Source organism: Cariama cristata, unplaced genomic scaffold (genome assembly GCF_000690535.1).
Source record: "Cariama cristata isolate BGI_N322 unplaced genomic scaffold, ASM69053v1 scaffold35039, whole genome shotgun sequence".
Taxonomy (NCBI): Eukaryota; Metazoa; Chordata; class Aves; order Cariamiformes; family Cariamidae; genus Cariama; species Cariama cristata.
This window is the reverse complement of record NW_009634662.1, coordinates 7,327-22,888: the sequence shown is the minus strand read 5'-3', so window position 1 is coordinate 22,888 and position 15,562 is coordinate 7,327. Positions and strand designations below refer to the sequence as shown.

At 43.4% G+C, this 15,562-nt stretch overlaps 1 protein-coding gene across 1 annotated transcript in view; it reads left to right on the top strand.

The window, feature by feature from the left end:
• Positions 1–6,686: 6,686 nt before the first annotated feature.
• Positions 6,687–15,562, top strand: part of KHDRBS1 (KH domain containing, RNA binding, signal transduction associated 1) — a 10,624-nt gene continuing 1,748 nt past the window's right edge. The window contains exons 1-7 of the mRNA XM_009707235.1: positions 6,687–6,810; positions 7,390–7,506; positions 8,540–8,686; positions 10,878–11,014; positions 11,907–12,129; positions 13,116–13,183; positions 13,518–13,576. Of these exons, the coding sequence (XP_009705537.1) occupies positions 6,763–6,810; positions 7,390–7,506; positions 8,540–8,686; positions 10,878–11,014; positions 11,907–12,129; positions 13,116–13,183; positions 13,518–13,576 (799 nt within the window). The 5' untranslated portion in view covers positions 6,687–6,762. The remainder of the gene's footprint in view (positions 6,811–7,389; positions 7,507–8,539; positions 8,687–10,877; positions 11,015–11,906; positions 12,130–13,115; positions 13,184–13,517; positions 13,577–15,562) is intronic.

Genomic DNA, 15,562 nt, shown 5'->3' with positions numbered 1-15,562 from the left:
TGAAGATCAGCGATTTCTCTTATTTAATCTTCGTTCGGCCCCGTGCTTAACCTAGGGCCTGGGCCGGTTTAAACGCAGACCCAGAACTTTCTTTTTAAAATACGGTGTGCGGTCATATTGGCCCTTTTCATCCCTGGGGAGAGAGGGGCCCACAGAGGACGCTGAAGACTGGGGTTTTCCATGTAGCGTCTGCTTGACTCCCTGTGAGGCATGGTTTGTGATGTCTTTGATTTTCCTCTCAGATAATCTGTATTAAAGCTTGTTTCATGCTTCTGATGAACCGAAATAGGGAATGGAAATGGCAGTCTTTGTTCTGTGCCCAGACCAGCCTTCTCCTTCCCCATCACCGCTGTCCAATCGCCTGGCGGCTCTGATTTCTCCGTATCTCCACAGTGCAGCTGCTGCACCCGCGGTCGGTGCCACTGTTCAGCTGCCTCAAGACACTGTAGTCAGCTTAAAAATGGGAACGAGTTAAAATATTTGCTGCTTACTACTTTATGTGCATGTAGTGGAGAGCTGGGAGGTACCCAGCGTGAGGATATACTCAGATTTAGTCTGCAGATGAGCAGAGTGATTAGCTCTCTGCTCCTTATCGTTCTGCTTTTAAATGATTTTTTTTTTTTTAAGGTCTTTAAAACGTATAGTATTGCCATAGTTGGTGCAGTGCTAGAGATTTTATTAGCTCCTTGTTTAATCTGGGAAATAATTCTTAGGAATTGCGGTCTCCCATTGTACAAGTAACTGAGGTATATCATCATGGGTAACTTGGCATCACTCACGGACATCTTGATCTAAATTAGTTTTATAATCCGATTTGCTGTCAATTTAATGTTTTTCATTAATAAAACCCTTTAGCCAGCTGATGCTTGACAGCTCTGTGATAATGCCTTCCAGCGAAGTGAAACCTAAGGAGTTTGCTAATTCCCGCACAAAGAACAGCATTCTCAGCCCACTTAGTAAAGCTTCGTTCACTGAGTGGTGTAACAAGGATTTATGAGATTTTTTCATTAACTTAAAACTTGCTGATAGTGGATTGCAGCTTTGTGAGCCTTAAAATTGGTCATTGGAAGAGCTCCAGATGCTTCCTGCTTGCTTTGGGTATTTTGAAAATTGCTGTCCTTTGGAAGCATTCACTAGCAGTTCAAATTCAGGACAGTCTGAGCAAGAAGCTCATGAGAAAGAACCTGAAATAAAACAGTGATTTTAGGCAGCTGAATCTTTTTGCACAGTGACCCCAAACTGATCTGGATTGCTCAGAATTTCTCTACTGCTGTGGCATCCTTTGGAGCTGTCATGCTGGAGAAGCTTCTGTAAAGCTTACTTTGGAATTCAGGTCTGGGCCAAAGATTGTAATGCATACAGCCAGCACAACTTAAGCAAAATGACTTCCAGACAAAGAAATGACTGATGATTGAATGTCAGCAGTATTCCTATTCCAGCCTTTTTTCAGGAGTAGAAGTTGCTTGTCTTGCCTGCCTCTGGGAAGGAACCCTGCAGGAGTTCTGCATTGAAACTAAGACTTCTTCTTTAAAAACAATATGTAAAAGTAGTCAAAAATACTTTTGTGGTTCTAAAGCTGCGTAGCATTTCTAGAGAAAATCAGCATTATTTAGGAGCAAGATGATGGGCAGCACAGTGATGTAATACTGTAATACTGATGCTTGAACAACATGCTGTGTGATGAAAAGGCAGTAAAGTGGCTACATGTTAGGGTTCTGTTACCCAGCAGCCTGAACAGAAACTGAAAACTGGGATTTCTTGCACCTTGGAATATGATCCACGTTTCCTCGCTCTTGTGATTCGGTGTCTGTGTAACCTTCCTCTTCCACAAGAACAAGAAAACCCTTTTTCCCCACTTTGATTTATGCCCTCCATCTGCTGCAGGAGGAGCAGGAGGAGATGCTGATGTTTTGAAAGGCACACTCCTCTCTGCTTGCATGCATCGGGAAGCCAGGAGACATCCAAGAATGTGTTAGCTAGGCGTAGGGTGTTGCTTTTTTTTCAAATTCTTGTGGTAATCTTAGCTATTTTTGTTTCGTGGAGAAACCCCAAGTGAAACGAGCTGGTCATCTCTGAGCTTCCTGTGCTGCAAACAGATACGTGAGCTATGTCATTCCACTAGCAAATCTAGCTAGCATCTAGTTGGTCCTTATGTTAAGTGCAGCCCTTTGCATCCCCAGAAGTGTGGAGTGGTGAGGAAGGGATGGAGGTGGGTGGTGAGGGGTGGATTCCGAGCAGTGGGCATAGGGTTTTAACGCAGGGCCAGTGAAGGCAGGGAGCACCGAGCAATCGGAGTTGGAGCAACACATTGCAAAGCAGGGAGCAGCTTGAGATGTTGGAGGACTCCTGGACAGAATCCCCTGCTGACTGTGCTGGTTCTCCTGCCAGGCCCTTTTAGTCGGTGTGCATTGCTAGGAAGGGAAAAAAGGACTGTCTGGGAAGGTCAGATGGATGGGTGGTGGCCTCACAGAGTGACTTTCCAAGGAACCAAATAGTGGGATTAGTGATAGGGTGAGGTCATGGGGGTGTTGAGAAACTGTATGTAACCCAGAGCAATCCAGTGTCCTGATGCTTGCTTAGCGTGGAGTTAGGATTGTCCTGAAATGGAGATTATCTAAATTTCTGCGTTTCCAAGTGTACGCCCTACGCCCAAAAGGAGCTGTAGCTGCCATCTTGAACTTGTGCCCAGATGTCGCAGACTGTGATATGCTAATACCGTTTCACTGTTGCATTTTTAAATGTCTATACTGCTAAGCCATGCCAACATTATTAGATGCTGATGCTAGCCTGCCTGTCACTGCTGTGACTCTGCCTCCTCCCGCTTCTCTCCCAGGAGCCTTTTACCACCTGTGCCATGTCTCATGGCTCACCTCCAGGCTTTCTCCTCCCTGCCTCATGCTTGAGCTGTGTTTCTTTTCTTCCCCATGCCCCATCTCCCTGTGCTAGTGGCAGTCCCCTCCCTTCTCAGCAAAGCTGCAAGGCAGAGCTGTCTGCATATGGATCCCAGCACGCAGGCTGGAGGGTGGGGGGCGTATTTTAGCAGAAAGCGGGAGGGAAATGGTGGTGTTAGGCTTGCCAAATTCTGCAGCTTCCACTGTTGGCAGAGTCCACCCAGGAACAGGTCCCTGCTTCCCCTCCTGTGAAATCAAACCAGCTGGGGAGCAGTAGCATAGGAGAGAGGGGGCTCTGCTTTCTTCCAGAGGCTCCCATCCCCAAACTCTTTTGGGTTTTTGGTGGGGTTTTTGGTTTTTTTTGGGCACGGGGTCAGGATTATCGTACTGTTAAGATAATACTCTCTGTATTATGAATAAGCAGAACGTGTCTCTGCTTACAGAGCACAATTGTGCCACAGGACAATGTTTAATATGTTTTTTTTTGTTAAGGAAGAGCTTGGGTTTAGATCAGGAGTAGCACTGTGGCTGCTTAGCCTCCTCCTTGTGAAGCAGCGGTGTTACCAACCCCCTTTACCTACCCCTTAGGATTTCTTCTGAGACAATGCAATCACTGCCCCACATGAAGTCCTGGAAACCACTGCCACACATGCCGCCAGACTGCTGACATTCCCCGTGGCAAGAAGGTAACCTTCTGCTGCACCTCTGACACGGCTTTAAAAAATCAGCACTGAAATGAGGCATGCTTAATCCCTCAAGGTATACGTACGCTTCTCCTTCCTATCCGTAAGTGGTCTGACAAACTGCTACCACTCATCAGTTCATTCAGTACTGCTTCATGTTGCGTAGCTAATATGCCAGAATGCATACAGATAACGCCGGAATCCGGAGCAGTAGCACACATCACAAGTGGCATGTTTTTAGTCCTCCTTCACACCTATTTCCAGACTCGGAGTTTGTTCTGAAGGCGTGAAGGGGACTGCCAGGTCACCCGTGCTGACCTGAATTGCAAAAGCTGGAGAACTTAGAGTTATTCTGCTATGCAAGGTGTTTTCTTCTCCTATGTTTTGTATTTCATTTGAAGACATGGTGATGGTGGAGCTGATGCTTTTTTTTTCTTTTTTTTTTTTTGAGCAAACCATTAATTATTTGTTGCCCTCACAGACCAATTCCCAGATGTCGTTGCTACTTTTGCAGGAGGCAGAATGGATTTTGCTGCGAGGTTGATGTGAACTGTGATCCCTGGTCGGCAGAGGCTTACATCTGATTGTGTTGTGTTTTGACAAGGTAGAAGGTGCCTCTGAGTAGTTTAATTTACATCAAGAAAATTTTAGAGTGCTTTTGTTCTTGATGTGTGCATAGAAAACACTTCTTGTTAATATGCAGAATGCATTGTCAGGAATTCACTTAACTGTTTTTGGAGAACCAAAATATTTGAGAAGTAATCGCATTGTATTATAGGGTCTAGAGCTATGCCTAGCCAGGGGTAAGGCCACCAGTGCAATCTTTAGTTTCCAAATCTTGATTGTCTGATCTGTTCTTATGGCTAGAATTAAAAAACTATGTAAAACTAACCAAGGCAGCCAGCTCTTCTGCTTATTTTATAAATTTGACGGTGCTTGAACTTCTGGGTTTTTTTACTTTTGTGTGGTGTCTTCAGAAAAATCATTTCTTTTTAATGCAAAAATCAAGCTGTCTTCTTCAAAATTATTAGATCCTTTTTTTTTTTTTTTAAACTAAGGAGTTATGGCAACACTTTTGTAAGGGAGCCAAGGTGCTGTTGCAAGTAGAAATAGAAAATTTAGGCTTTTTTTCATCATTATGCAACGCAGTCTCCACATTCTGTATTTAGATCTCTAAACTAAAAACCAGTTTGTATCACAGTGTCCGTAACTGAAAAGTTAAAATATTGATCATTTGATTGCGTTTTCTTAAGGTTGTTTTTGTTTGGTTGTTTTTTGGTTGGTTGTTTTTTGGTTGCACATGTTGTTGCTTGGCTTCCTTCTGGCCTGCACCATTTGAAAGATGCTTCTCAGCCCACGAGGCTGTGGTTGCCTACTCAGTCAGAAGGATGATGGTAACCCATTGTTCCTATTTCTGTTTGGATGATACGAGAGTATTACTAGGTGGATAATATGTCAAGTATCTGATATGACAATCTTCCAAAACTGTAGACATGAACATTTAGTCTAAAGCATACGGTTTCTGACATGGACAGAAATCACAGGAAACACAAGATATTGCAGCTGCCCTCTTTAAATTCTGGTAATGACTAAGCAGTCTTCAGTTTCAGTTTTGTCTTGCAGCTTTAATCCAGTTATGTGTATAATCTTGTGAAAGTGTCTGTCTTTCCCCTGAGATGTGAGAAGTTGTATTTAGAGCACTTTCGACTCAAGAGATATTTATAGTTCTTGGGCTTGCTGATGAAATGGCACAATTTAACTTTTAAGGAAGGGTCGTGCTCCTCTCCTGATAAGCATCTGTAAATAATAATTTGTGATGGCTATGCATGGTGTGACCAATTTTTTGAGGGATTGGACCAAAGAGTGCATAATGGTTCATCAGTAATTTGGGATTGTTAATAACGGATTGGCTCCAAATTTGGGGGAGCTTGTTGTCTAGTTGTTCACCATTAAATAAAAATTATTATACGTGACTGGACATCTCTGGAAAAGAAAAGCCAGTCAGCTGTGGGCTGCGTTATTTTGAAAAACGTTGGGTGTTATTCTTGTACAAGGGCAAGTGCGTTAATGACTGCGAGAACCTCTGCTAGAAGTGCCTGCCTTGAAGATGATCTTCAGTCTTCTCCATTTGGGTCATCTTTTGTGAGGTGACTGTCTCCTGCCATCTCTCAGTGAAAGTTTAATTTCTAGCCAGACTTGAGAAGGTGTTTGTGTACTAGTTCCTAACTGGCCTACCTTAACGACCTACTTCCAGAAGGTTATTTGGACTTTGTTCCAGATCCCCCTCGGGCTGCAGCATGCCTTCAGTTCAGTCAGGCCACCTCAGTGTTTTCCCAAGACTTTGTAATCCACAATATACAATTAAAAATCAGAGTCTTCTTTTGAGTGACAAAAATTTGTAATTGCATTGCCTGAATCAAGTTAAGGACTTCTGACACTCGCTTTTATGGCTATACGCCTGAGGCTTACAACATAAAAACCAAGTTATGAATTGCTTGTGTGACAAAAGTGCATTCATTTAATGAAATGAAACTTATAAGAATTTCATAAACCAGACCACACTCTAGTGTGTCACTCGTTCGGGTTTCCGTTTATTAGGAATGTTTTCAACTTAACTGAAATTCATAGTGTCAGCGTGTGTTTGCACCGCTAATTAAATTACAGATTTAAAACAGCACATCGCTTCGAATGCTAAAGACTTGCCTGGTTTGCAGATGGCAGCTGCGTTATAGGAAGGCTGTGCAGTTGTAGGTGTAGGAGTCTGCCCGTGGGTACTGCGTTCGCGGTGGAGGCACGAGGTCGGGCAAGGCACAGCAGAAGTGATAGGCAGAACTGCACTTGCAGTTTCCTACTCTTCTCTGTTGCAGTTATTTGCAGGGCATTCTCTGCTGTTCTTTCTTATTTTTGTTCATTATCCCATTTTTGGCCTTCTGGAATCCCCAGATTAGCTAGCGCTAAAGAGGTGGCCTGTCTGTCCAGATTCCATTAATACAATTCTAAGTGTTCATATATTCTCAGAGAATGAGGGTGGTATGTCCTGTCATAATTCCAACTCTAAAATGATGCTTGTTTGAGGAATATAAGCAGCCCTATTTTTATCTTGTTTAGAAATTGAAAAAATTCAGAAGGGTGAGACAACAAAGAAGGATGAGGAAGAGAACTACCTGGATTTATTTTCCCACAAGAATATGAAACTGAAAGAACGAGTTCTGATACCTGTCAAACAGTACCCCAAGGTGAGGGCCAGAAAATAGCTTACTGAATCTCTGTGATTTGCTTATTTTCTGTGGATTTTATGGCTGACTTTTAGAGATAGTAGCTGTCAAAGTGTCATCAGGAGTTATGCCAGTGTTTCACTGTCGCTATGGAATTTTTCCTATGCAAGCTTGCAGGATCTTATTTCTAATATATTACATTTCTAGAATGCCTTGGGATAAAGCTAAATGGTGATGCATAGTTGTGATCTTTTATTACTAGAATAGACGCTTTCATGTGTAGAGCTTTGTGTTTTAGTTAAGAACTCATTTAACTCTTAAGGCTTGCTGCCTGTAAAACTACTGGAGAGTAGATGTTAGAATTAAACGCTTTACGTGAGTTAATTTAGGTTGATTTTCTGGTGGAGCATTTTTTCATGAAAAGAATGTTATGGAATTTAAATTTTCCTGTGCCTTTTTTGGTCTGTATTTTTGATGAGGTGAAGAGAAAATGGAGTGGCTAAATTTTTTGTCAGCCAGCAGAACATTCAGAAAAGCTTTTGTTAAGGGTGCTGAGCTCTGGAGCTAATCTTTTTTCTTTTATTTTTTCATCATTTACAGTTCAATTTTGTTGGAAAGATTTTGGGACCTCAAGGCAACACCATCAAGAGACTTCAGGAAGAAACTGGTGCTAAGATATCTGTACTTGGGAAGGGTTCAATGCGAGATAAAGCAAAGGTAAGGGCATCACCCTTGAAAACATACGTGTATATTAATGCCTTTCATGTTGTTGTGAGAAGTAGTGGTTCTCAAAGCATTTTATAAAAGATGAAAGCATTAAAACTCAAAAGCAAAGGCAGTAGGAAGTCACACTTCCTAAATTGTTCTGTGCATATTAGGAGCAATCTTGAGTGGGGCAGAAGTGTGATGCGTGTTTTCTTATGAGCATGACTTAGAGACCAGCCATCTTTTCGTGTCCTGTACCCTTGGATGCAGAGGTAGTTTATATGAAAGATGAAGAATTAATCCTAGCTACTCTGTGAAAAGTCATTCACTAAAGGAATATGTTTCCCCTCCAGGGGAAAAAAAATAAAATCCTTTTCCAGCTGTTCCCTCTGAAATCCTTAAACTCTCATGGTTTCCTGAAGGTGTTGGAGCAATATATTCCTGGTAATCTGTAGTGAATCACAAAATGCCAGGAGGCTTTTTTTTAGCAGAAAAAATGAAAAGGAATTTTTTTTCTTCCTGCTTACTCCCAAAACTGAGCTAACAGTCAAAAACGCTGTAACTTAATTCAGCTTTTTACTTTAGCAGCATAAAAAGCTTCTACACTTCTAGCTTATTTGTAACTTCTTAAAGCCATCTGAGTAACACACGTACGTAAGAGCAGAGTTAAAGAGAAAGCTTGTTTAAGGCATTAGACTTCACTAGATAGTAAAGAGCACCTCAGGCGCAAAGGTGATGTAGAAGAGGAGGAACACTGCTTGCATATGCTTAATATTCTGGAAGAAAAAGTGGCTGGCATCAATGCATTAGCAAAAATATCAGTCATCTGAAAAGGTGGCTGTGAAAAGATGGAAGGTGTAGATTGCCTATGGCTTTTTATAAAACTGTATGCTCGCGTCCATAGTATGTTGCCATGTTCTGTGTCCAGGCATGGCCAAAATGCTTTTACAAATACTTCCTGCTAAGGCTTAGAAAACAAGTAAAAGAAAAATAGTTTCTCTGATTCTTATTTAGTTTTAGGAATCTCTAATCTGCTTTTTTTCAGGAGGAAGAACTGCGTAAAGGGGGAGATCCTAAATATGCTCATCTAAATATGGATTTGCATGTCTTCATTGAAGTGTTTGGACCCCCTTGTGAAGCGTATGCTCTGATGGCTCACGCCATGGAAGAAGTCAAGAAGTTTCTTGTTCCAGTATGTATACTGGTGTTCTTTTCTTTTTGAAGGAGGTGGATGGGGCATGAATCTGGCTAGAAGGATGGGTAAGATTTGCACAGTGTAAGGCTCATGCTACAAGAATTAGCGTAGTTGAGGAAGCCTGGAGCATTAAGTGTGCGTGTGGCAGCTTAAAATGACCCCATTAATCTTGCATGAAGGCATGTGTTATTCCCCTAACCATAATTAGAAAGACATAGACTTGCAGGGCAATTGTACAGAATGCTTGGAGTAGGTATTCCTCTCCCAGTACTAGCTGTGGACACCGGGGTGGGTGGGTAGCTTGTCTAGCTCCACGTGCCAGTTTTAGTGGGAGAAGTTTAGCCGTGCCTGGCATGAAAGAGGCTTCTTGGATGGGTTCCTCTGACTTGGAACTGTAGTGTAGAAATCTGGCTAGCAAACTTCATTGGTCAGACCAGAAACTGTAAGTACAAAGATGTTTGCTCTGCTCTAAAGGGGTGGTGTGAGGATGAAGAGGATGACTGCCAAGGCAGCTTGGTAGTAGTATTCAATGTTGTAGCTGTTTTCTGAGATACACCTGTTAAATCAGTATTTCTGCCGCTTTAAATGTGAATGATGTGAAGGAACCCTGGCTAGCAAACTTCATTGGTCAGACCAGAAACTGTAAGTACAAAGATGTTTGCTCTGCTCTAAAGGGGTGGTGTGAGGATGAAGAGGATGACTGCCAAGGCAGCTTGGTAGTAGTATTCAATGTTGTAGCTGTTTTCTGAGATACACCTGTTAAATCAGTATTTCTGCCGCTTTAAATGTGAATGATATGAAGGAACCTTTTTTTTTTTGCCAACGAGGCATTTATACAGATGACACTTGTAAGCTGTTTGGGGATGTCTTTTACTGGTGAACCTTGTAAGACCTTTATGGTCAACTTCTGTCAGTTTTGTGCCAGTATGTAACACCACAATGCTGGAGTATTGCCTCCAAGAACTGCAGAACTTGAAAGAGTCTTTCCCATGTTATTAAATCGATAGTGTTGCTTGCTAAATTAGGAAAAAAAAATGGGAAAGAAGCGTGCTCCCTGCTTCTGGCTAGCTCAGCCTGTAATTCAGAGGCCTGGCAGGTAGAGAGCTGAATATACCCCGGCACGGTGCTCCGCAGCTGAGCCTGGAGAGCTCAGATGTTCTGCCTGAAATACCAGGGGCGGGTGGAACCCGAGAGGGTTGGGTAATAGGGCAGTGTGGAAAAGCGTGTGGGTAGTGTGTGACTTCTGTGAGTCTGACACAGAGAGGAGCAGAGATTGCGGTGTGAAGTGTCTTTGAAGGAAAGAGGTCATCTTCAAGGAGCCCCTGGGATGTACAAAACCTCAACTCGCTAAAGCAAGCGTGCGGCCTTGCTATTTAAAGTGTCTTTTCTATCGCTGTCTTCAAACAATGTGTTAAACTTGTGAAAATTGACAGAGAAGTCACTGTGGAAGCCAGCAGTGCTGTGAAGACACATCTGGTAGGAGACTCCTTGCTTTGTGGTGTTGCCATGGCATTGTGAAGATCCTCGGTGCGAGGTTCAGCCTGTCTGTTGAGGGGAGGGGTGGGCTGCGACGACTTCTGCAGGGTCACCAGAGATCTGTGATAATTCCTGAAGCTAGATCCCCTGAGGCAATAAAAATGCACAGAGCCAGAAACATGCTGCATTCCTAAGAATTTGAGAAGACAGCCTGGATTTGCAAATGGGTCTCTGTCAGGCTGCATCCTAACCTGTTCCTTTAGTGTGTCAGGAACACGGCAGTATGTTGTTACCTGATGTGGGCTCATTGCCAGCCGCTTGCCTTTAAATGGGAGCCAGAAGGTGCTTGAGGTGAGATATGTCTTGTCTGACTTCACCTCTGAACTCTCCAACACTTGAAAGTAAATCTTGAGGACATCCCTGGGATGCTGAACATCAGATACCTCCAGAACCCCTATGACAGAGGTCCTCTTCCCCGGCACCAGCTCACTGCAGCTCCCAGACATGCTGGTTGTGTGCCCTTCTTGGCTGGTTTGGAGAAAGCTGGCAGCTGTGCACTGCTGCCAGCTGAGCATATCCCAGTAAAATTAACCAGCAGGTTTTAATTTAGGACTATCAGGTTATTTTTATTCCAGCACGGTAGCCTGTGATATCCTGGAGCACAGACTGGCCAGTTAGCTGTTCTTTGGAGTTGAATCTTTCCCCTTTTTAGGATATGATGGATGATATCTGTCAGGAGCAGTTCTTGGAGCTCTCCTATCTGAACGGTGTACCAGAGCCAACTCGTGGCCGAGGAGTCCCTGTGAGGGGAAGGGGAGCAGCTCCACCACCGCCTCCGCCTGTTCCAAGGTATCTTCCCCAAAAGCACAGACCTGGAAAAGCTGCACCTTGCTCAGAGTTGTCCTGCCAGATGAGGTTAAGCTACTTGTTCTTGCACATCAGCTGTTGGCCTTGACCTTGGCTTTTGACCAAGGCTTTCTAGCCTTGTGTTGCAGGCTTGCTTTTAGCAAGCTGGCATCAAATATTTTTATGTTTTGAGATGTAATCTGGTGCAGTGGATGGCTTCTGTATTATTTTTGATGTCTGAAATCAGTAGCTTCCTAAAGTAACCTTTCAAAAATTGGCCTACAAAATCATGTGTACATAGATGTGTCATGTTTTCTTCTGTAGCCTTCAGCAGAGTAAGCATTTTCAGTTTAAACTGACCTTCCTTGGAAAAGTTACAGGGTGGCATTATTCTGTCATTGCTGTCAAGGCATTGGGATAAATTGGTGATAAAACTCTGTTACTATAGTTCTTGCTTCACTACCTATTTCATGGGGGGAAAGTCTTTGCTTCTGAATGTTTAGCCCAGAAGTGTCCCTGCTCATCTCATCGTTGATCTTTAGAGTCCTGGAGGTTTGGCAGTCATTCCAGGTTAGTGATAGAGGGTTGTTTAAAACGAACTCTGAGAAATTACTTGGCCAAAGTTCTGTATCAGATTTATTTCTTTGTCTGTACAACATCTAATGCAGTTGAGTTCTCATCCCAGAGGAGGTTTTTGTAAATCCTGCAATACAACAATGTTAACAATTCTTGTGCATTCATTCCTGATAAAGAATCCGTGGCTTAGTTGATGGTAACTGTATTTATCAAGTTAATGCATTTAAAGTAGGTGTAAGAAGTGTATGTGCTGCCCTCAGTGTTCAGCACACGAGCAGTACGACATAGCTGTTCACCATCCTTTTTATCTCCTTTCCAGGGGACGTGGTGTTGGTCCTCCCCCTCCTCCTCCTCCTCCTCCTCGGGGGGCCCTGGTGCGAGGAGCCCCGGTGCGGGGTGCCATTGCCAGGGGAGCGGCTGTAGCCCGCGGAGTACCCCCACCCCCAGCAGTACGGGGTGCTCCCGCACCCAGAGCGCGTGCAACCGGCATTCAGAGAATACCGCTTCCTCCTCCTCCCGCACCAGAAACCTATGAGGAATATGTAAGGAACTATATATTTTTTTCTTTTTCTTTTTTTTTTTTTAATTCCAGCTAGCTGATCATGTATTAGACATTCATCATTACTGAAGTAAGAGCTAACAACAGTAAGATTGCACTGGAGAAGTGGCCACCAGTCACTAGCACAGTGCTGGGTGACCTACTCTACCTCTTTAGTCCTCAAAGGAGGGAACTGCTAGTGTCCTAAATACAGGGTAAGGGGTGGTTTTTATAAAACTGAAATGTGCCCCCAAGACTGAAGTTTGCCATAACCATCAGTGCATGGTAGAAAAACTACATCACGGAGATTGATGTGGTTCACATCACGTTCTCTTTCTGCAAGAGAATTCTTTGAGCAAGAAACACCAAATGTTTCTTACTGCCCCTAAAATCCTTAAAGTAAATATGTGAACGCATATGATGGTGTTTCGAGTCATATGACTAAGCACCACCCTTCTACCAAGCTTATCGTATTGGTAGATAAGGGAATTCTAATCTAAACTCTTGGTATTCTAAGGGAAAACAAGACAACTGGTTTTGATGCACAACAGCATTTTGGGGATTCATCACAAATATTGAGACTTCTAAAAAATCTGTTTCACCTCTCAGTAAAACTTCTCAGTTTGTCCATTGAAACGAATCATAAGTTAATAGGTTGGGTTTTGTCTACCTGTAAATCTGTAGCTTCGATAACACACTTACAGGCCTCCTGGCACATGGGTTTGTACCGCAGACAAACTGCAGCCTTGGACGTGTAAATGACTTTCAGAACCATTGTAAATATTAGTATGGTTCATTCCTCCCAAGCCACAGGACACAAGCAGATCTTAGTGACCTCTATCTTATGATTGAGCCCCTTCCTTGTGACAGACAAGGATTCACAGGCTCCTCTGAAAGCTGCTGTAGCCTGAATTCAGTTTTGCCATTAGTCTTGGTCAGGCGTTAACCTTTGGTCCTTCCATTAACACCATATATCATCATCCGTTTCAGGGCTATGATGATGCATATGCAGACCAGAGCTATGAGGGGTATGAAGGCTACTACAGCCAGGGCCAAGGGTAAGTTTACTTGTCTCCTATCTGTTACTGAGAAAAATACGCATGATCTTTTTTTCTTTTTCATTTTTCTATTTTCTTTTAAGGGAATGGAAACACTCATTTCTGAGTTTGAGCTGTAGGTAAGTGCCCTGTTCTGCTGGAATCCAGGAGTGCCTGGGAAATAACTTTTGGGAGTGTCCCAGTGTCCTTGACAATTCTGTAAAAGCAGTGATCAGACACACCACAGCCATGAGCAATAATTGTGCATCTTTGCTTTTCAAGTGTTTGTGCAAGTTGTGTCAGTTTAAGAATACGATTTCAGCACTGTGTGTAACCAACATAATTACTCTTCCAGGGACACAGAATACTATGATTATGGACACGGGGAGGCACAGGAAACCTATGAAGCTTATGGTATGTCTGGGAATACTGTTCTCTTGACAGGGAAGGGGCTGCACATAGTTGGGAATTGCCTGCAGCGGTTGCACATAGTTGGGAATTCCTTGTGGTCAACCAGCTGTTTTCCAGTGCCACTCCACACTCTGAGCAGAAACTTACTGAGGAGAACCTCAAGTAGTTTTCATGGTAGAATATTTATACCCTACAGATTATCCAGGTCTGAACAACCAAAGGCATTCTGTGTTTTTTGGATTCTTATCTAGCTTGATTGTCTCAAAGGTGGCACTTTTAAAATTCCATTTTTTAACTATAGAAATATCTTTTAATTTCCTTGTGACTTTTGAATATTTTAAGAGCTCTGGATTTCCACCCACAGCACTACTTTTGCTGCAGTCTGGTTTTCACAGATTAAATTTTGTTGAGCTGGATGAGTGCATGGTTCCATCTGCTTCCTTATCCTCAAAAACCCACTAGCTGATACTGACCCTGCATTATACATTTGCTTGAAAAATGGATTTAAATGTCATATGAAGGCCTCCCTTTGACTAGGTGGAACAATTTTAGTCAATATGACGTGCAAGTGATCTATGAAGTTTAGCTAATTTGACTTACGTAAAGCTATCAACTTAGGCTAGACTGAGAGGTATGGGAGACCAATTTAATCACAGCTGTGTAAATCACCAGTTGTGGAAAACAATAGGCCTTATAGCTGAGGTGCTGGCAATAAAGGATTGGGTGACTGTGGGTTCCTTTGGGGATTTTTGAGCTAGTTCTTATATCCAAGCTTATGAATGACATCTGCATATGGCAATGAGTAAGATTTGTTTTCCTCTCTCTGTAAATAAGCTGAACTATAAACAGGTTACGAAAGCTATGCAGTGAGCTTCTTAATGGCATGGAAATACGCTGATTGAAAACAGCCCCTATAGCAGAGCATCGGTTGCATGAAGGCGTGAATGAATGCGGGTAGTGAGGATAATGACCGGCTGGAGGGGATTTCTGGGATCCTCAGGAACCGGGAATCCCCTATGCAGTGTCATGCTGGTGTTAGGGAAGCAGAGTCGTTAATATGGTGGCTGTCTGCTGCAGTGGCCTCGGGGTGTTCCCTGCTCTGGGCTTAAGTTGTGAGAAGTTCAACTTCAGGTGCCTAACCAGGGTTGCTTTTCCAGTCTAAGATGCATTTGAATAGACAGCTGCTGTCGGTAACACTGGCTATCTTTCCTGCCTTCAATGGCCGGGTTTGTTGCCTGTGTTAGTCACGCAGCACAAAGAGGCTTTTGTGCCTCCTACTTGGTAGGAGAGCAGTGGTGATGTCTGGGATATGAAGGCCAAAACGCTTATTGTGTACTTGGCATGAAGTTGCCACAGCTAATCTGTTTATCCACAGTAATTTCCTTTAGTCTCTGCTTTCACAAAAACAGAATTAGAGAAATAAATTGTTGAGCCAGGCTGGAGACAATTTTGAGAAAATGAGAACGTGCTCCAGGGTGGTAGGAACAGGCTCGGCTGTCTTCTGGGCTGCGGACACTTACTCTCATAAACTGGTGACCCTGGAGAGAATGGCAGGCATGCAAGTATGAATGTTGCAAGCCCAAGCCATAATGAAAGCTGAGCTTGGATATTTGTGGCTTGAGCTAGCTCGGGGACAACGGGAATGCGAACTTCATTTGGTTCGGTGGTGGTTGTATGTAGCAGAAGGGTTTGGGCTGTCCCGTCGAGTGCTTTGTCCCATCAGCAGGTAATGCTGATACAGCACTAGCAAGTGATGTCTGCTCTGGAGAAGTGAGCAGATGCTACGTGAGATGCAGCTGTAAATTCTCCTGTATTCACGGAGGGGAAGGAACAGCAAGTCAGAGTCAGGAAGCAGAACTGGAAGTTCCATCGGACGCGCTGCCGTCTTATAGCAGCGTAGGGACTTAATTATTTTGGCACAATTATCCAGGAGCTGCCTTGCGTGGCATCTGGGAAGGAGAGAAGTGCTACATGTAGCCGTGTCATCCC